Below are 20,025 nucleotides of genomic sequence, written 5' to 3'. Positions count from 1 at the left end.
GCGATGCTTTATCAATCCCACGATGTGTCATTTGCGATAAGGCAAATAACCTACACCCTGTTCCACTCCCTCTCACGAGCCCTCATTGCAATTGGAACAACTGACGACGGCACACATCCCAACAGTTCAAGCACAAGGGGACCACCGCTTCGAAAATGGCTTCACCGGCACCTGACCAGCTGGATGTCTTGGGCCAAGCCGCTCTCGATGCGCTCGACGGCATCCAGGACTCGCTGGACCCAAATGGCTCGGAATCGTCATTGGACCTGGACCCGACCGAAAGTAGCAGCGATAGCTATTCAGTTCCCAGCGATCTCGATGATGACGAGTGGTCAGATGCCTTAGGTTGGGATTGGGACCGAGTTTACAAAAACATGTTCGATAGCATTAATTGGAGGACGAGTATGCGAGATGTGATCCAGGATCCAAACGCACCCAAACCACTTAGACCGCCACCCCAGAAAGACAATTTCAACGGGGAGTTCAGCTACATCGAATATATTCCCGGATGGACCTCGCCAAAATTCGATTCCGACAAAGAATACTTTGGCGTCGAGGGGCAGGATGAGGTCACCTTTCAGCGGTGGAAATACAGCTTCTGGGCTCGCCTTCGGCCCGCCCAGGCATTGGTTGACTCCTTTTACAACCCTACAGAGATGGCGAAGCGTTATGGAATCTACCCCAACAGACAAGATGGCAGGTCAAGACTATCCCCTGCCGACGCGGCGTCCAGGAAGGTACAGTTGGACAAGCCGATATCGATGCCTAACGGCACATTGAAGAGCTTTGTGGACGTGAAGCACTACGAGTGGGTTCGCAGCCATGAGTATCTGAACCAAGAGAACGCGTCGAACGTAGCCGCTGGACAGACCTTTGAGAGTTTCCTGGTCGAGCGGTCAAAGGCCAATGCCAATGTGCAGCAACAAGATTCTACCGAGGTTTACGAGAAACTGCTACTCCTTCACAAGCAGATCGCAGACGACCAGGAGTATCAGAGAGCCTTCTTCAAGGAGTTCACCACGGATGAGGTAAGTTTACCCACCCAACATCAGGTTTGTCAACTGTGGTTATTTGCGATTTTTAACCGAACGAAACGACCACATAGTTGATCGCTCAAAAAGTCCTTCACTTTGGAGACGACGTGAAGTACGAACTTGAAGGCGTTTTGCACCCGTAAGTCGTTGGAAAGCTCCCCGAAAAGAGAAATACGTTTAACGATGCTGAAAAGAATATCGGCTACTTAGGCTTCTCAAGCGAGAAAAGTGGCTTACAACAGAGGATCAAGGCGGTGATATTGACAGCCCCAAACTGTTGTGGTCCTTTGGGGGGAACCGAGGGGAATGGTCAGCGGTATTTATCTACCTTTCTTTGCCCATTATCCCACGGACGCATCCTGTCGGCTGTCTGCAGTTGTTCTTTAGCTAACGACAATCCCTCGCAACGACGTAGCATGATGCGACCGTCTGGGAAGCCCTGCAACCAGCATTACAACTTTTGACTCGCTTCTTACGGTTGGATGTGCCAGTTTTCACCAGCATGATGGACTACCGTAGCCAGCGGCCTTTTGACCAACGAGTTATACATCGCGGCTTGCACACTGGCTGGAGACAACGAATCGCGTGGTTCAGAGATGTGGACCCGGACAAAACCTGGCAATGTCTTGCAACACTGCACAACCTAGGATTCAACTCGGTAGAATGGGTCGAGACTATTTTGCAGGAGCGCTTGGAGTTGATTGTGGGTTCGGCGTATCGCGACCGAGATGGCAGATGCAGCTCAAGGCATTTTGCCTGGACCAACTTGGAGGGGCAGGTCCACTGCTTTCACTCGGCTGGAATCCCCAACGCAAAGACGCTGCGCAGCGACTGGAGAATCAGAATCGAAGTTGCCGCCGAAGGTATCTGGCCGCTTCTGTCGCCAGACTTCAGCAAGGCGGAGAAGTTGACGTGCTCCTTTGCCCTCGCCGTGACGATGTTTCACGAGTTTGCAGTAAGTTTAATCATTGCATCACTCTTGACATCCTTGTGCCGCATTCTTCAATGCATGTGGTTGGCTAACAAGATTTCTGGATAGCATGCCATTGGGATGGCACTGGAGACCATGCGTCTCTACCCAGACCTGTTCTCGCGGAAGGAAGATGAAGTTGTTTCACGCATTTCGCGTGAGGAGTATCAGCAACTCCTAATTGCCCAACAGGAGATGCCTCCATTTGGTAGCGAGCCTTTCTTTGAGAACCACACGCAGGCCGAAGTAGGATTCGCCGTCGAAACCGAGGTCAGTTTGCCAAAAAATCTCCTAAACATTCTGATCTCCCACCACTGGAGCCACAAACCCGTGCATGAGCCACTGTCAGGTGATATTATTTGTAGTCTGACCATTTAAAAACACTAACAGACATTTGGAGGCACTGTCTACCCCATTTTTCATAACTCGTGGGGAAATACTCCCGACAACTTCGGTATTCTAACCACCGCACTCTCATTGACACCTTGGCCGATCGCCCGCGCGATCGGAACAGACAATCTTTCCATAGACTTCCTCCCAGAGTGGACACCTCCTGTGCTCGACATTCAGATACCGCTTCCCTACGACGTGTCGGCCCGGGTCTTTACCAAAAACTTTTGGGACGTGGACTACAAAAGATTTGGTAACGAGACGCTAAAGCTGTACCCCGAGGGCAAAATCACCAAGGGCGCGATTCCCCGTATGGCGATGCACATGTTGCCCGCCCTGGCGCCCATATTCGGAAAGAAGAGAGCCGAATGGATGACGCAGGCTCTCCGTCAGCTGAGGACCATGGGCTTCGATACCATCTCACAGTACATCGACGAGGTGTGCAGACAGTATGCCTTGCCCAAAATTACGCGACGAAACTGGTACCTTGAGAGCCACAGATGGACATTTGATAAAGCGAGGATTAAAGACTGTCTGGACGGTTTGCGGATGGCGGGCAATAACTTTTTGCTTGCCTTTGCCAAGCTGACGCAGAGTGAGGAGCAAAGGCTTCAAGCTGTCAACGACTTTTTTTCCACGATACAGCAGCCAGAAACAGGACCAGCCGGCAGTTTCGAAGCGTACCTTGAGCTGTACATAGGCCAGCTTACACGAACGACGGACAAGGCTTTCTCCGTGTTCCTAGCGTGGCTGACAGCTCTTGAGCGTGTCATGGCCAACCGGCTGCAACAGTCACAGTTTCTCGTCCGTTCGTACTTGCAGCTGGACGTCTCCGACCGATGCATCATTAGTGAGGGTAGAGGAAAGCACCTGCGTGCACACATGAGACTAATGATCACCAGGCCATACAACAAGGTCAAGTTGTGTTTAGCGGCGCTGGTAAACTTCATACAGTCGCGGATGACCTCCGAGGCGGCAACGAAATATGTTCAAGAGCTCGAGGGCCCCTATGGACACTTGCAGGCCATTTACCGGATGACAAAGCAGACGATGGATTATCTGAAGCCGGCAAACGAATCCAATAACGTCGGTGGTGCCGGCGCAAGCTTGGCTTATTTAACTTCGAGCAACCTCGACCCAGTGGCGCGTGCGGAGCGTCTCAAGCCAATATTCATGGCAGATTTGGAGTTTGTGCAATCCGAAGAGGTCAAGCAAATTGTAAGAGTTTTCGACAGCATATTCCGGGCACAAGACGGCAAAGAGATTCTGCCCAAGGACCAGGCTACCGTCGACGCCAAAATCGCCGAACTCAGTAACCTTTTCAGATCGAGGAACCTGGGTGGCGCGAGCGCGGATGATGCTGGTAGGTCCTCAGGAGATCCGAGGTCGGGGCCTGGACGGGGTGAGCGTGGCCCGGCGAACATGTTCAGGCTGGGTCGAAAGACCATAGGTGGCTCGCGGGTGACCAAACAGAAAACGACTACGACAAAAAAGCTCCGTAAGTTTCTTTTTTCCGCTTTTGTACACCACGTCGTTAGCTTCTGTAGAATTTTTAACTAATGTCCCTCCCCTAACACAGAGGCTACCGTTAGCAGGTTGTTCGACCAGGACCGAGCTGGAAAGTTAAGCAACAGCAGAGACACGTTCCAGACGTCCACTCCCCTGCGCACTGCAGCCACCAGAACGGGCCCGGCTCAGGCCTCTTTGCCGTTTTCCCAGTACGCATCCCCCAACACGGCCATGAGGGGCTTCCCGACAACACAGACGCCAGGCCAGCCGCCCGCATTCGCCACGCCCGCACCGACGGCAAACCCTTCCGACGACGGTGTGGGGTTCGGGGGGCAGCCCAAGGAGAAGAGGCGCTTCTGGATATTCCCACACCCGTTCGCGGACCAGGCCACGGTCAGCGGGGACCTGACGCCGGCGGCGCGGGACTGGGGCGCCCAGATCGCACAGGCGCAGCTGCCCAACGACTTACAGTCTTATCGCGGGGAGATTGCCGAGATGCTGCAGTTTGACGGCTCCGCCGCCGCCTCGGCACTGATGGCTATGGCGGCGCTCGGCCCGCCCTCGGAGAACATCCAGGCCGGCCACAGGCAGCAGGCGCAGGCCGTCCACGAGGCCGTCGCCCAGGCCGTAGACGCGACCCTGCCCGCCTCGGCTGCCGCGGGCCCCGACAGTCTCAACTCGGCAGCGGCTTCGATGCAGCCCGTGCAGATGCTGACGGCCACGTGGTCAGCTGCTTGGGCTCCCGGCGGTGCTGGTGCTGGTGCTGGTTCCGCGGCGGCCCCGAGCGCAATGGATCAGTTGGCCGAGTACGCGACGCGGCGGATGGTCCAAGAAGGATTACAGTCTCAGACCCAGACGGCTGGTCAGGGTGATGATGGCGCTGCCGATGCTCCTCATCCTCAGGCTGAAGAGGTGCCGCGTTGGACTCAATTATCCACCGTCGATGAGATACTGAATGCTGTCACGGAGGCGAATTATCCGGATGCTATGGAGACCGACGATTATCAGAATGAAGATGGTCAGTGATCGGGCTTGGGGTTGTTTTTCTTTCCTTTTTTTCTCTTATTCTTTCTTTTCCCCTTTCATCTGGTTTAGCTTTGCTTTTGCCGTTTATCTTCCCTTTGCACAAGTTCCCGGGGTCAGGTCAAGGTTTTATTCGTTTTCCATCGTCGTCTTTTATCCATGATTTCAGTCTTGCTATGTAATAGATACCCAGTCATCCATCATAAGTCATAGGTCGGTACACCCATGCTGTCGTTACAAGGAAAAAAAAGTGGTTTTCACAAAGTAGGTGCAGCTTAACTCGGCAATTGACGCCAATCAAGATTTCTCCTTGCCGTCAGTTGTAGTCTCGGCTTTTCTCTGCTCTTCAACAACACCCGCCCCCTTTTCTTCCACATCTTTATCTTTGACCGCACCACTATCGCTACCGCCATTCTTCTCCTTGTCGGCATCATCCGCACTGTCCTTCTTCGGGTCCGACTGCTTCCTCGAAAAGAGCCCAAACCCAGGCCTAGGCATAGACGGTATGGAAGGCAGGTTCGGCATCTTCTCCATCGAGGGCATCGCCGGCATCGTCGGCAGCTTGGCAGACCACGCCGTGTTGTAGTACGACTTGAGCCCCGTCCCAGCCTGCTCGGCCACCCCAAACAGGTGCCGAAGGTACGTTTGTCGCTCCTTTTCGTTGGGCATCTCGGCCTGGCCATCCTCGGTGCTGCTTCGATCGTCGGGAAGAGGCACGAGCGACGCTGCTGCTGCAATGTCAATCGGGGACTCGTCCGGAAGTCCGCCGTCGTCCGAGCCGCTGTCGGGCTCGCCTTCCGCCTTGCGCTTCTCGCCACGCGTGGGTTCCGAGGAGTCGTCGGCGACCTTTTCCGTAGCGGCAGCGACGGCTTCGATGTCGTCCCCGACGGCGATGCCCTCGTCCGTGGCGGTGATTTTATCCTCCTCCTTGCTCTCCTCGGCCTCGGCAGGCTCGACCTGGGCAAACTTGGGGTCGTCAAAGAGCTCCTCGTCGCTGTTGAACCAACCCAGCACCGTCCGGGCCGCCTCCTCCGTCATGTCGTCGTAGCCCTTGTTCTTCTCCGGCTGAAACATGGTCATGTGGGCGTCCACCTCGTCCACCGCGCCCTCGACCACCCGCCGTCCAAACAGGTGACCCTCGGTCGCATCCTGACCGGGCACGGCGCAAAAGGTCCGCTCCGGCACAAAGTACCCACCGCTCCAGTACCCGTTCTCCCCGAGGCTTGCGTACACATCGCGAACGCCGACTCCCTTGAGCGCGGCGAGACGCGCCAGCCGCCGCTCCAGCTCGCGGGGTTTGAGCAGGGCGCCGACAAAGGTAAAGTGCTCGGCCAGCCACTGGTACGAGCGGCCGACGTTCCCGCGGTTGATGTATGCGAGCCCCTGACCCAGGGTGGTGACGCCACGCTGGTACGACTCGGCGATGGTGCTGCGGTCCAGGTCGCGCACGCTCCTCAGCCCGGCGGCGATTTCTTTCCGGTGCACGTAGGCAGCGACGCCGCCAGCGGCGATGGCGCCGACCGTCCCCGTCCGCACCGCCATCAGCTGCCAGGCCTTCCAGCCGACGGTGGAGCGGCGGACGGCGCGGGCGGTGCCGGTCCGGGAGATGGAGCTGGCGGCCTTGGTGGCGCGCTGCATCGCCAGCTTGGAGAGGCCGGCGGGCGCGGCGGCCAGGGCCGTCATGACGTTGAAGACGGACGAGACCTTGTTGTAGTTGCTAAACGCGCCGTAGACAAACATTGAGCGGGCGAGGCCGTTGTATGGCGTGTCGAAGGCGAGGACTCCCTGGATCAGAGGGAAGAGTGGCGGTTTGGTGTCGGTGTTTTCGCCTTGGGCTGTTGTCGTTTCGGAGTGGCGCCGTTCATCCAGCACGAGGAAGAGGGCGTCTGAGGCGACAAAGCCTCTGCATTGGGAAAAATTCCGTTTTGGTCAGCTGAGAATTACAGAAAGGATTCTGATATGCGACAGACATATAGGGCAGAAGACGCAGGAGTAAACCCAGAGAACGAACCCCATTGAATGAGAAACCAATACGACACCGACGTCGCGATCACCCGGCGGCCAGGGCTTCTCGCTGCGCTCCTTGCGCAGTTCGACGACGCGCTCCTTGAGCCATTCTAGAAATGCCTCGGCGCACTGTGCCAGTTCACCCTTGGTCTCGTACTTGGGGTAGACGACGGCCTGCACATCATCGCCCTCGGGGAGGGACTTGGACACGGCAGCTTTCAAGTCTTCTGGGAATTTTTGGAACGTATTGTCATTCCCCTGTGACGGCCCCAGAGGATTGGCATGTTTAGTCAGGGGGTCGCTGTCGAACGGCGGGGCATATTGCTACCAGTGCTTGGGTTTCAGTGGTCCAGCTCACTCACCTTGAAGCCGTGGATGAAGCAGAGGAGTAAAGTCCTCGGCATTTTTGAGTCGGTGCGCGATAGCGCCTCTCAAATTTTTGTGTTGCTGGTTTATACAATGCTGTGTTTAGGTGTACTTCTGGTTGTTTACCGCTTTCATTAACACTAGGTATGGAGTATTTTTCCTTCGGCGCGTGGTCCTGTTGCTCATCGCAGTTGGAAATTTTGTTTGATGGGGAATGGAGAATTTGCAGGTTCGCGATGGAAAACAACAGGAAGCCGAGGTATGCTATTTTTGTCCGGGCGCGTGCAGCGTGGGTCAAACACACTCAGTCCACTCGCATTCTATTTCATCCCATCATTTCTGTTCGCCTCTTCTACCATCAAATCAAGAAAGAGAAAATGGCGGCGTGGTCCTCCTGCCAAAACTGCAGCTACATCCGTGATTCAAGCATTGCGTATCTGCCCAGGTACCTGGAAGGTACCTGGATATAGGCACCCATTGTGTGTCAGCACAGGTACCGACGGATTGTGTGGCGTTGTGAGGGTGTGGCGCACTTGGGCGGATTGAGACGACTTGACCTGAACGGGATGACGACATGATTTGCGATTTTGCCAAGGCCAAAGAGGCCTACTGACCTCTCGTTCGCCGTCGCTAGTCTACAAAGGTGAATGCCAAGATTGCAGGAGGTACGGTATACAATTGCACAAGTGTATGCAAGCAAACATGCAAGCCCAAGACAATCACATTGTAGAACCAGATCTATGTATTTACTGCCGTTTCATATCAAAATTGACGCATTGGCCTGGCAGCCCTAAAGCCACTGTATTACCGCCCAATTCCAGGCCTTCGTGGGGCAGGCGGGTCCAAAGATATAGCGCTTCAGCGTGTACTACAGCGCCAACTTGCCTTGTTGGGAATGAAGAAAGGCAGTATTGAGCGACAGCGTATGATCCTTTCAGCCTCCATGTCTGCGTTCAGTCTGACCCGCTCACATAAAAGGCGATTCCCATTTGATTAGGATGTTATGATTGAACAGATTAAGAGGCTGCTTATTTCTTCGTATGGATGCTCTTGCCTGGATCAAGATACAACCCGTTTACTCCTTCTTCGCACTTGCTGTTCCCTCCTGTTGCATCCCCTCGCACCCAACAGCCTTGCCCGCCAATTCTTCCACCTTGCCGTAGCCCTGAGCACTGGCGTCCCTCTTCTCTCCTGCCGCCTTCATCGTGTGAACGGCGTGCGCCTTGTCCTGTTCCCCAGACGCCGTCCATGCCTGTGAGCCTGTTACGGTGCCGATGGCGCTCTGTTGGTAGGACCAAATAATGTTAGCGCGTCGTGGAGCACACACGTGCGAGGTAAGAGAATGACCATTGCGCGGTAGGAGAGACGTAAAATTGCATACCTCTGCTACGCCCTTGATGTACTCGGCGTGTCCTGCAACGAGGCCGGGCTCCTGGTTCTGCGACTGGGTGGTCTGGTTGTTCGTGTTGGAGTCCATCTCGGCTGGTTTTGGTATGTGTCTTTCGGGAGAGAAGGGATGGATTGTTGGTTTTCTGGTATTTTGTAAAGTTCTTTCTTTATGGCGATGTCTTTTGGATTGAGCTGCAATACTAAACAGAACAAACAAATTGGCTTGGCTTCGAAGCCCATATGTAGCAACATCTCTGTTGCTCGTCGAGGGCTACCCTTAGGCCAATGGATGATCGATGACGTAGGTGACGTCACGACGTTGACTGTACAATAAGCCAAACCGCCGCACAGGCAACGCACAACAGGTGAATCCCAACGCGTCTGCCGCCAACAAACGCGAGAACAGAAAGTCATACCAAGAGACAAAAATAAAATCATGCGTTTGCGTCCATGGTGATACAAATCAGCGACACCTAGGTCAATTCACATTTGGAATTGTGACCGATCAACCCAAACCGTTCGATCTCAAAGGATTGGTGGTAGTAAGTATTACTCCGTAATTATTCTCTAGCACAGGCACTGCACGATCCCAAGGCGCACTTTTATGATGTGTAGCTTGTGATATCGACTGGCCTGACAGGTCGTCAGTTTTTAGCCACACAAGCCTGGTACTGATTCCACCAATCTGGCAGCAAAAGATAACAGCATTGCCATCCTCCCCCGCAGTCGTATTTTCCCATTCTCTCGAGTGGATTCCTGTCATTGTCAAAATGCTTAAAAAATAATTATGCGCCAAGACCTAGCTTGGTTGGATTATCCGACTGCGCAGCGGTTGGTAAAAAAAAAAAAAAAAAAAAAAAAAAAAAAAAAACCATGCCCACTTCATGCTTGGACGGCGTTCAGATCTTCACTGAACTTCACCGCAGTGTAATTTCCCCCAGGTTTTCACATCACGTGAGTAAAATTGCCGTGGAGTTCCAAGGCAAATACGCTGGGCGTTGCAACGCTGCGTCTTTTTTTGGTGCCGACACGAAATCAATTTCAGGCACCCTAGGCGGCACCCTAGGCGTCCAAGCCTCCAGCCCTTCTTTCTCCAAGCCCAACCAAACACTCTCGCTGTTGACAATCTAAGGCAAAGGATTATGGTACTTTAACTGGGTTGTTAAGTTATTGCAGATATGCAATTTCTTCTTTAACAGGTACTTTTTAACATCGTGAACGACTATCGCGCCATCGCGATCGAGTATCATTCAGCTCCATTGCTGCAAAATGCCTGACGACAAACACAAACATTAACCTCCAGCAATGGTTGCATTTTGAGCCCACTAGCAAATGCGTGGACGCTTCGCTCCGAGGTCGCCGACACTCGCTTAAACCGGCACCGTCCCCGCCGCTTGCGGACCCTCTTAATTGTGATAGGGATGTTGCAAAATGCTCAGCATTTTGTTGGTGATGGGGGGGAACGGAAAGCCTTGTCGTACTTCGTACTTGATCCCAGCACAATCGATCAAACCCTGTGGAGAATCAAAGACAGTCCAGCCCAACATGCGATCCTGAGACTGAACCTCCTTGGTCTCTCCTATGGATCGCGATCTCAGCTCGAAATGCCCCGAAAAAAAAGTTTGCAGTCAATATTTCTGGCTAGCTAATTGGGGTGACCAGAGATGCCGGCCGGGTACAAACAAATCTCTACCCGTTCGATAGACCGGAACAAATACAAACACGACTCACTGACTGATGGCAGGCAAACAACCTTTGAAGTTTCTTACTTCGTAAGTTTGATCCAGAACCCAACGAGCAAGTTGCCCAATCGGATTGCCCAATCAATTTCTTTTTTTTGGAGATCAACCAACTCTTGATTGCCGTCCCAATTGCCATAGCATCGACCTCGTTGTAACCGGGTTTCTCAGCCCACGCGCAGCCCTGCGCTGATTGGGCGGGGGCGAGTGCACATCTAGCCAAGTCGCCGACGACCTGTGTGATACCATATTGCTGGGTCCGCTTAGCAAACCGCCGACTTTGACGGCACCCAACTCCACACTGGTGATTTGATGGGGGGGCAAACACGCACCTCTTTTTTTTCTCTCTCTCTCTCTCTCTCTCTCTCTCGCTACGCGGTGCTTCGCTATGCCATTAAACCCGAGCTGGTTACAACCCCCTTTCGGCCCGGCATGACTTCAAAGACTGAACAGGACATCAGCCAAATGTTTGTAGGGCATTGGCAAACGCGGCGAAGAATGCCACTCAGCCAAGAATACGTGTCTCTTTTTTTCTTTCTCCTGTGGTAAAAGATCGACGCCTGCCCTTCGATAAGATGGCTAGAATCCCGCCCTTCCGTCTGCCTCTGATCCGGATGATCTCCTCCTACGATTTCTTTTGCACTCCGCATATCCACACGTCAGTCGCCCAACATTATTTTTCCTGTTAGGCGTGGCCTGTCACAAAACTCTTTTTTTATGGCTTGACACCAGCCAACGTTACATTTTATATGTATACCTTGCGGGTGCCACCTCCCACAGGAACTGTCCTCCCTTCAAAGTCTTCTTTACGACTCGTCGTTATTTTTTATTTTTTTATTTTAATTCCATTTTTGTGTCCCCGCCAGCAAGCAGATATCTACCAGAGTTTTAGTGAATCAGCTTGATCAAAGCCCCATTGAACCAACATTTTACACCGTGCCCATTCTTTGGGCAGCGGCAGGTGGTCCTAGTCGACACGCACCAGCCGCATCATGGCCCCGATATCGTTGCTCCCCGCCTGGGAGCCAATAGAGGAAGCAGCCCTCGCCAAGGCCATCATCTACGTTTCCATCTCGGTATCATTGACGGCCATAATAGTTGTCGGCCTCAGAATATGGACGCGAATAAAAGCAAAATGTGTCGGCATCGAGGACTGGCTTATCTCGGCCGCGCTGCTCGTCGGCCTCATGCACCAGACCTTGGCTTCGTATGGAGTGCATTCAGGCCTTGGTGTGTATGATGCTGACATGCCGAGTCGAGATGTAGACTTGTACGGTCGCAAGGTTGTATTCGTCTGGCACTTTGTCTACATTGTCGGCTGGGTGCTCGTCAAGCTTAGTGTCTGTGCGGCAGTCCTGCGCATCACCTCCCATCAACGACGGAGGTACATCATCTTTGCCACCATGGCACTCAGCTTGACGACGGGCATCGCCTTCGTCGTCGGCCTGCTCGCCCAGTGCTCACCGCTCGAGACTCTGTGGAGCCCGGACATGTCGGAGGCGGCCGAGTCCCGTCGAAGGCGGGCTGGCCGAGTTGTTGCGGCACTCTTTTACCTCGTTTCGGCTGTCAACATAGCCTCTGACCTGGTCATTGCCGTGTTCTCCATCTTCATACTCAGGCATGTGCGTATGAAGAGGTACATGAAGATCTCTGTGGGGGCAGCGCTTTCTCTAGGAGTCTTGTAAGTGTCACAGTCTCGCATCTGGTTGTTGGGCTTCTATTGCATGCTAACATGACCTTCCTGTCCAGGGCATCTGTCGCAACAATTGCCAGACTTCCGTACATATCCACTTACTACAGAGTGGAAAACCATCGTGAGTAGCGCGTCCTATGAATGCAATTGCGGGAAACATGAAGAGCTAACAAAATCACTCAAGATTCCATGGCATACGTCGTCCTATGGTCAACCGTGGAATCAGGCGTCTCCATAATAGCCGCCTCACTCCCCATGCTCTTCAAGCTCGCCAGCAGCGCCACATCCATGATCCTGCAAGACAACGGTGTCCATGTGCCCGGGAGGCAACAAAATCACGACCGCTTCTCCAGTCGCAGCCCCACGCAGGCGGCAGACCTCATCACCATCGGTCGCATCAGGTCGAAGCGCGGCCCCGCATACGACAGCTACCTCAGCTTCGCAATCGTGGAGACGGACGATCTCCGTCCACCCGACAGGGCTGCGCTGCGGCAGAGCGACGGGAGCCTGCGCTCGTCCTTTGAGACGGGGGCATCGACCTTGAGTCCGCCCTCGGCCAGGTCGAGCAGTGCCCTGTGCGAGTACTCTAGTGTTGGGATGGGGGTGTCTGTACAGGGTCCAATTCGGCCCGCGTCATCTCGACTCTAAATCTCTTTTTTTTTTGCTTTTTGCATCGACTATCGAATACGCAAGACGTCACTAATTGACAGGGGTCAAAACGATGTCGAACGTCGCCTCCCTGGTTTCTTTCTTTCCAAATCTTTATTTTTATTTTTTTCTCTTTTATTCTTTCGCATACCTTGATACCCCTTTTTTTGAGATTCGGACTGCAACAGGAGTCTCGATTTCGAAGTACACTTTTTTTTGTATCATCTCATCCAATCACAGATTCTTTTTTTTCCTTTGTGCCGAAGAGGCCATGGCCTCTAGCTTTTCTCCCAACATCTCGTCCCGTTGGATTTTCTTTTGTTGGTCGTTTCCCCAGCCATGACCACCAGGCACCTTACTTCTACTCCGCCATTCCTCTGCGTTGTTCATCTACGCCATCCTCATCCCGTCCACCTGGTAAAGGCCGCGATACATTAGACTAGAGCTAGACTAGCGCACACGTGTCGCGTCAGGCATCAGGGCGAAAGAAACAAAATAAAGAAAGAACCCAGAAGTAATTGTCTTGGAAGCATGATCGGAATTGTGGCATCCCGTGTTCAGTTTTCTAGCTTGGAGAATACGGCGCGGTAAATTCCGTAGTGCTAAACGTGGCAAAACGTGATCCTGGAGATGGATGGCTCACTTGTCATTCTATATGCTTGGAAGTCTTCAGCCAGCATAATCGCCGCGTTTAGTCGGTAAGCACTGTATAAATACACCCTCTCCAGTGAGAAGTACCTTTGTCTTTGGATGACTCCATGAGGAATTCTAACCAACGAAAACTGTGACATTATCTCAAGTCTGTGCTGTACATAGGCATATTCTCTCTTCACGCCAACACCTTCGCAACAACCTTGATACCTTTCTTCCACTGCGTTCTCTCCAACATAAATGGTCTTCATCGTGTGATCTGATTAGATATTTCAACTTAGTATATCAATCAGGGCCCGCATCTACGTCCACCACCTACAAGCTCGCAATAACGCAGTGGGAGGAAACACTCATCACGCTTGTCGTGCTGGAGGTCAACATCGCCCTTGCCGAAAGCAAGTGCTCACTCGTGCTTGAGTAGGAGGCAAGACATGGACCGACTTGTATGTCACGGCAGGCTTGCTTTATAAGATATTCTCACCTCAAGGGAGTTATGGGAAAAGAAGCGGTTAGCTAATTGTGTTAACGCGGTATATACTAACCTACTTAGTTAACATATAAAATACGAAGTTTGTTTTGGGGCTTGCATTTTGTATTCTAACAGTCAGAACATGTATGGGCTCACAGTAAATACAGTGGACTGAATGACTCTTTGGGACAGTTCTGCCGCTTGCATAACTGAGAGTGATTATACTCTTTTAGATAACCACCTCTGGTCCTCCACACAAAAGCTCCATCACAAGGTTTTCTGTCATGATGTCATTGCAGAACTTCACGAGCTCCCAAGATGGAATCAAAAGCCTCATCAAGAATCTTTAACCCGGTTTCAATCATCCTCAGTGACTGCGATCAGAGGGGCCAGTCGGAACACACCACCCATACCAGGCCAGTTGACCACGTTGCACGAGAGACCAAGCTTGAGCGCCCTGCCCCAAACGGCTTGCCCCAGCTCAGGCCCTGGAGCCTTGGCAACGGCGTCGGATGTAGTCTCGATGGCTTGGAACAAAACCCTACCGCGCTTCCTGCACTCTTCTGTCACTCTCTTCAGGTAACCCTTGGGCGGGACGATCCCGCCGGTGGACAGGATGGACTCCATGATGAAGCCGGCCAGGGAGTCCACATTTTGGCGGTCTGTCATAGACCAGCCAAACTCCAACTCGGTCTCTCAGTCGTACGACCCGTCCTGCCGGCAGAACACAGACCGGTACGCGTAGGAGCGGGGAAGGCGGGCTGTCCGGACATGGACGGGCCACCGTTTCTCCTGCCTGTTGAATAGGTGGCAGATCCTGACTCCTGGGTCAACCCGTGGTAGCACAATCTCAAACCTGCCCGTGTACACCTTGGAAATTTGGATGGGCGCATCCGTCGTTTCGAAGCCTGTGTTGAGAAAGAAGGACTTATGAGGATCTCGTTGTCGAATACTGGGGATCGGGACGCCGTGTTGACTTCTATGCAATCCCGGAAGTGTATCACAGGCAACACTGAACCTGTTTACGCAAAAAGGGAAAGAAGGACACAAGTTAGTACATGATGACCCGGATAACAGTCTTACATTGGCAAAGTACCTGGTAGTTGGGGTTTGGTCCTTTTTGTTCAGTGACGACCTCCTTTCAAGGTCGCATCAAAGCGGCGCTGGTGCAACTGCCTTATCAGGCGTGCTGACCCGAAGATCTGTAACCGCCACAAAAGGGGGGGTGGGGATGGTGATGAGTGTCACGGTGGTCGATACGGCTCTTTGGGGAAAGTCAGATGTAGTTTACGAACATCCTTGCATTGATCGTGCCACATCGGCAATCTTGTTTTTTTTTGGGCGACAGACGGATCCTGCATGGTGGCATTGTTCCCCCCGACAGCTTCCTTGGCGACCGGCGCGGGCACCGCGGCACCGCGGCACTTGAGGGCGCGCCTCAGCCTGCGCCTATATTTGAAAGCAAAGAATCTATATTTCGCAACCCAAGGTTTGTCCAGTTTTGCACGTTTTCCCTTCCAAAACAAGATCCAAATGCGTCGTCTGATGCAACGTCACAAGATTGTCGTCCCAAAAATGCAATCGTCCCAAAAGCCACGCCGGCATGGGTAGACGGGATCTGCAGACTAGAATAACCTACGGGCGATCATGGCTGGATGACTCGCGTTCTGCTCTCTCTTTCTCTTCTTCTGTGCCTCGTTTCACGTTAAGCATAGTCTTGGCGGGATATTTCCAGCGTTGACAGAACAAGCGAGTGGGTCAGCTGGGCTGGGCTGTCAACTTCAGGCGCGTGTTGTTTCGATTTGTTCTGTTTTGGCATGTTTGACGGGTCTGGCCCCCACCGTTTACTCCAAAGATGGAAGTATTGCCAAACAAAGTAATTTGGGGATTGTAACAGCCCATCGGGGTCTATGCTGTATCCCTTTTTTCTTTTTTTTTTGGCTATGGCATCAACTTTGCCATAGATTGTAATTCTTATATAAACCATCTTTGGCTTGTCTTTTTGGAATGGACTTCTGGATTCTCTCACCCAGCTTCCGGGCTTCCCACGTTATTCCTACTACCCTCCAACTCCCTACGAGGATACATTCTTTGAGCATTGTTTTTTTTTCTCTCTCTTGCATTTCTTTTCCCCAACCGTCTTTCCTTAACAAGCCAAACAAACCAAGAACCCAAAACCATGAAGTACTTTAGCTTGATCGTCGCCGCTTCGTCGGTGCTGCCCAGTTTGATAAACGCCCATTACCTGTTCCCTCACCTTATGTACAAGGGCCAGAAGACCAAGGAGTTTGAGTATGTGCGACAGCATGACAACGGCTTCCAGCCGTCGTGGGACAATGGCAACATCCTCAAGTCCAACGATCTTCGGTGCAACAAGGGCTCCGAGAAGCACGCGAAAGAGCCAAAGGCGGCCAAGGTCGTGGCCGGTCAGGATGTTATCGGCTTTGCCACCAACATTGGCCAAAAGTTCGGCCACCCAGGCCCTCTCACGGTATGTGCTTTCTGATTGCAAAGTATTTCTATTTAATTTGACCCATATACTAATTGGTGGGCTCGTTTTCTTTTTTAGATGATGATGAGCAGAGCACCAGGTGACGTCAAAGACTACATGGGTGACGGCGAGTGGTTCACTGTTTACCAGTAAGGCTCCCCTACATTTTCCAACATCCCCTTGCCATCCATGGACGAGTAATGTCGGCGCTAACAGTTCCACCCCCAAATCAAAGGTTGACCACTACGACGCCATGGAACGGAACCGACCAAGGCTGGCTGTCGTGGAACAAGAACCAGTTCACCTTCAAGCTGCCCCTCGAGATCCCCAAGGGCCAGTACCTCCTGCGCATCGAGCACATGGCCGTCCACCCGCCCAACAAGGGCAAGGAGTTCTACATGCAGTGCGCCCACCTCGACGTCCAGTCCGACTACAACGGCAGCCCTCCCGGACCCACCTACAAGATCCCCGGCGGTCTCACCAAGGACTCCAAGGCCGTCCAGCTCGACAGCTGGGCCGACAAGAAGACCCTCACCGTTGCCCCGAGGCCCTGGTCCGACAAGCTGTGGCCCAACGATGACCAGTTCAACAAGATCATCTGAGTTCTTCTTTTTTCTCCTTGCTTTGAGAGCTTAGTCTGCTGGTCATCAGAGGGATTATTATTCGGGGATTCTTTTTCTTTCTTCTTTATTTTGATTGCGCAGGTCCCGAGAGGCGTCTACCAGGGCAGGACGGGTCCGAGAAGGATTGCTACAGGAAAGCTTTCCACTTGGCAGGGTAGATCGACGCCAGTTTTCTTTTTCGTTTTGAGTGAGAACCGGCTGGGAGGGCAAGGCCCGAGTCAATCCGGATTTTGAACATTTTCATAGGTCTGGTCAGGAACGGGAATTCTTTTACATGGATATCATGGATAGTCACGGTATACAACGGCTTTGACGCTAAACATGTCGTTTTGGTGACTGACTTGTGACATGTACTACAATTGTGTTTACGAGACACCGTAGTAAGCAATCACCAAGCATAGCTGTTCTTACTATTGTATTCACAGTGTACTATAGTAGGTAATCGGGCACGCAAGAGCTTGTCAGTGGTAGTACGGGATCAGGTTGGTAATTACTAATGAGTCAGGTCACAGATCGCCATATTCAAACGCAAGCCTTGACACACATTTCGTTGCAAAAGCTAACAATGGTAACAGCATTAATCGCCTCGTAAAAAAAAAGAAGAAAAAAAAAACACTCTTATTTTGGTCTTGATACTATGCATAATACCCAGAGGGCCCCGCCCCCGTCCCATTTTACCCAAAATTAAGTGACATATCTCCATCCCTTCTCGACACCAGAGTGCTCGGACCATCCCTCGGCCTCGTCCAGCTTCTTGTTGAGCTTGATGGCACGCCACTTGGCCAGCCAGGCAGAGACGACGACGAACAGGCAGCCGACCAGCACCAAGCCGCCGCCGAGACGGTAAAAGGGCTCGTGGGCGCGGGGCCAAAAGTAAGGGCTGAACCAGTGGCTGGTCTGGCTGATGCAGTTTGCGATGGCGATCAGCGCGGCCTTTTTGCTGCGGGGCGCCGGCACCAGCGTCGTCTCCCAGGACAGCTGCAGGTTCAGGCCGTTGTACGTGCCCGAGATGAGCAGGAACAGGCCAAAGTAGCGGGCGCCCACGTTCTCGGTCGAGATGAGCACGGCGCAGCCCACCGCGCTGCCGATGATGGGCACGACCACGTGCCAAAAGGACTCTTGGCGGCGGCCCGAGGACCAGGCGCACGCGCAGGCGAAGGCGTAGGCAAAGGCGTAGGGCGGCGCCTGGATGAAGTAGGTTGTGAGCTCGCCAAAGTTGAAGGTTTTGACAATCTGTTATTAAAGAGGTCATTAGCAAGGCATGTTCATGGACAAAGCTTTGATTGTCGGATGCTGCAGTTTGGAAACTTACGGATGGGAAGAAATCCTTGAAGCTCTGCGCCGTGACCAGGGCAAAGTGCATGAGGCAAAAGATCCAGGTAAAGGGATCCTTGACGGCCTCCTTGACACCATCCCAGGTCCCGCCGATGCCCTCGTCCCTGCCTCCGTTGGAGCAGAGCACGCGGTACTGTGCCATCTCGCGCTCCTGCTCGCTGAGGAACCGCGTATTGTGCGGGTAGTCGGGCAGGACGAACATGGCGACCAGGGCGACGACGATGGAGGCGATGCCCTCAATGAGGAAGAACCACTGCCAAGAGTGCAGCCCGGCGATTCCGCTCATGGTGGTCAAGATGCCGGCCGCGAGGAAACCCGAGATGATGTTGGAGATGGTGTTGCCGGCGTGCCAGATGGCCATGCGCGTGGGGTTCTCGTGCTTGGTGTACCACGAAGAAGTCACTGTTTTTTTTGCGGAGAAGGCAATTAGAAATTGTGACCAGGCAACAAGTACGCGTCGGTTACTTTTGAACAGTCTTTGGGGGGGGGGGGGGGTTTACTTACTCAAAGTGATACCGGGAAAGAAAGGGGCTTCAGCCAATCCGGTGAAGAAGCGGATGGCGGCAAAACCCGCACCACTGTGAAAGGGCTGTTAGTAAGAGTCCAAGAGAGACGCAGCTTCTTTTCAACTTTTGAGAGTTCCAATTTACTTGGTCAAGGCCGGGGTGCAAATCGTGCACACACTCCAGGCCAACATGACGCAGGGCAAGAAAAACCTCGGGCTGGCCTTGGCCAGCCACAAGTTTCCAGGAAGCTGACCAAATAGATAGCCGATATAAAAGGTAGAAATTCCAAGGTTCCAGATGGTGTCCGACATGTGGAGGTCCTCCTGCATGCCCGCAAGCCTTGCGTTGGAGACGTTGATGCGGTCGAGGTAGCTGTTTGATGGTGTTAGACTGTTGGTTGCGCTATTATAATACTTTCCAAGTATCAAAGGCAACAGAACCCATCAGAACTTACCACATGAGAAACATCATGGTAATGGCTGGCATCAGGTGCCAGTCGACCTTTCTGAGAACCGTCTTGTTCAGAGTCTCCATCTCTGTATCGCTCAAGTCGCGAAGCATGTTGAACTGCCCCTGAATCTCTTTGGGTGTAAGCGAGCGCTCCTGCGCCTGCTTCTGCTCGACCTGCTCTACATCCCCCTGGATGCCCGCCTTGGAGATGTCATCGTGGCTATCGCCGCTTGGTGTGTTACTCATGGCTCAAGTCTGGGGCTGGATGTAGACTGGAGGTAGAGGCGAGGGGTTGGACTTGTTCTGGAGAGAGCAATTGTCTCTTGCTCTTCCACAAAGTCCATCTCGTGCCAGAACAACCTGGCTCGCCCCTTTTATAGATTGGCACAGCTTTCCAGCTCGCAAAATACCCCGGAACTCTTCTTGCGGGGGCCCCAGATCAGCTCGCTATCCTTTGCGGGGAAGCTTAGTATTGGCGTCTTGGCGATTTCGTTCTGGCCCTCATACCGCGGGAAGCAAGTCCCCATTGCCTCGTAGATAATTCCCGCGGGAGCTGAACGGAGAGAAGTCCCGGTAATTCTTTCTTTTTTCTTTTTCGACAAACGCTGGGGCCGGGACAAAGATTCAATCGAGAAAAATGAGGTACGGAGGCAACCATGGTTTCTCCGGCAACTTTTGGCCGATTCTGCAAACGATTTTATGCAAGGAAATCAGGGTGCAAATTATTTTACA

General features: G+C 52.8%; 7 protein-coding genes across 7 annotated transcripts; 3 read left to right on the top strand and 4 right to left on the bottom strand.

Annotated features, from left to right (window-relative positions):
• Positions 1–155: 155 nt before the first annotated feature.
• On the top strand, positions 156–5,075 carry MGG_17779 (uncharacterized protein; the record flags this gene model as incomplete). Its single annotated transcript, XM_003720122.1, has 7 exons — positions 156–1,028; positions 1,106–1,173; positions 1,245–1,350; positions 1,450–1,989; positions 2,074–2,274; positions 2,395–3,892; positions 3,974–5,075. The coding sequence occupies 7 exons, from the start codon at positions 156–158 to the stop codon at positions 4,927–4,929; spliced, it is 4,242 nt and encodes a 1,413-aa protein (XP_003720170.1). The 3' UTR covers positions 4,930–5,075.
• MGG_09435 (uncharacterized protein) lies at positions 4,743–7,724 on the bottom strand. Its single transcript, XM_003720121.1, has 3 exons — positions 7,296–7,724; positions 6,938–7,191; positions 4,743–6,829 (listed from the first exon to the last, which is right to left on the bottom strand). The coding sequence occupies exons 1-3, from the start codon at positions 7,335–7,337 to the stop codon at positions 5,224–5,226; spliced, it is 1,902 nt and encodes a 633-aa protein (XP_003720169.1). The 5' UTR covers positions 7,338–7,724; the 3' UTR covers positions 4,743–5,223.
• A 516-nt stretch (positions 7,725–8,240) lies between these two features.
• Positions 8,241–8,939, bottom strand: MGG_09436 (uncharacterized protein). Its single transcript, XM_003720120.1, has 2 exons — positions 8,681–8,939; positions 8,241–8,581 (listed from the first exon to the last, which is right to left on the bottom strand). The coding sequence occupies exons 1-2, from the start codon at positions 8,774–8,776 to the stop codon at positions 8,375–8,377; spliced, it is 303 nt and encodes a 100-aa protein (XP_003720168.1). The 5' UTR covers positions 8,777–8,939; the 3' UTR covers positions 8,241–8,374.
• A 1,820-nt stretch (positions 8,940–10,759) lies between these two features.
• On the top strand, positions 10,760–14,040 carry MGG_09437 (uncharacterized protein). The gene is made up of 4 exons (XM_003720119.1): positions 10,760–12,108; positions 12,177–12,241; positions 12,305–13,466; positions 13,569–14,040. Exons 1-3 carry the CDS (start codon positions 11,420–11,422, stop codon positions 12,766–12,768), a joined length of 1,218 nt encoding a protein of 405 aa, XP_003720167.1. The 5' UTR covers positions 10,760–11,419; the 3' UTR covers positions 12,769–13,466; positions 13,569–14,040.
• A 205-nt stretch (positions 14,041–14,245) lies between these two features.
• On the bottom strand, positions 14,246–14,661 carry MGG_09438 (2,2-dialkylglycine decarboxylase; the record flags this gene model as incomplete). Its single annotated transcript, XM_003720118.1, has 2 exons — positions 14,246–14,550; positions 14,595–14,661. The coding sequence occupies 2 exons, from the start codon at positions 14,659–14,661 to the stop codon at positions 14,246–14,248; spliced, it is 372 nt and encodes a 123-aa protein (XP_003720166.1).
• A 1,406-nt stretch (positions 14,662–16,067) lies between these two features.
• On the top strand, positions 16,068–16,981 carry MGG_09439 (uncharacterized protein; the record flags this gene model as incomplete). The annotated part of the gene is made up of 3 exons (XM_003720117.1): positions 16,068–16,379; positions 16,458–16,528; positions 16,615–16,981. The coding sequence occupies 3 exons, from the start codon at positions 16,068–16,070 to the stop codon at positions 16,979–16,981; spliced, it is 750 nt and encodes a 249-aa protein (XP_003720165.1).
• Positions 16,982–17,686: 705 nt separating this feature from the next.
• On the bottom strand, positions 17,687–19,539 carry MGG_09440 (MFS transporter; the record flags this gene model as incomplete). Its single annotated transcript, XM_003720116.1, has 5 exons — positions 17,687–18,235; positions 18,315–18,739; positions 18,842–18,915; positions 18,988–19,215; positions 19,298–19,539. 5 exons carry the CDS (start codon positions 19,537–19,539, stop codon positions 17,687–17,689), a joined length of 1,518 nt encoding a protein of 505 aa, XP_003720164.1.
• Between the last annotated feature and the right edge of the window lie 486 nt (positions 19,540–20,025).

This window comes from Pyricularia oryzae, chromosome 6 (genome assembly GCF_000002495.2).
Source record: "Pyricularia oryzae 70-15 chromosome 6, whole genome shotgun sequence".
NCBI lineage: Eukaryota > Fungi > Ascomycota > Sordariomycetes > Magnaporthales > Pyriculariaceae > Pyricularia > Pyricularia oryzae.
The sequence above is the reverse complement of the archived record's forward strand: the minus strand, read 5'-3'. Positions and strand labels throughout refer to the sequence as shown.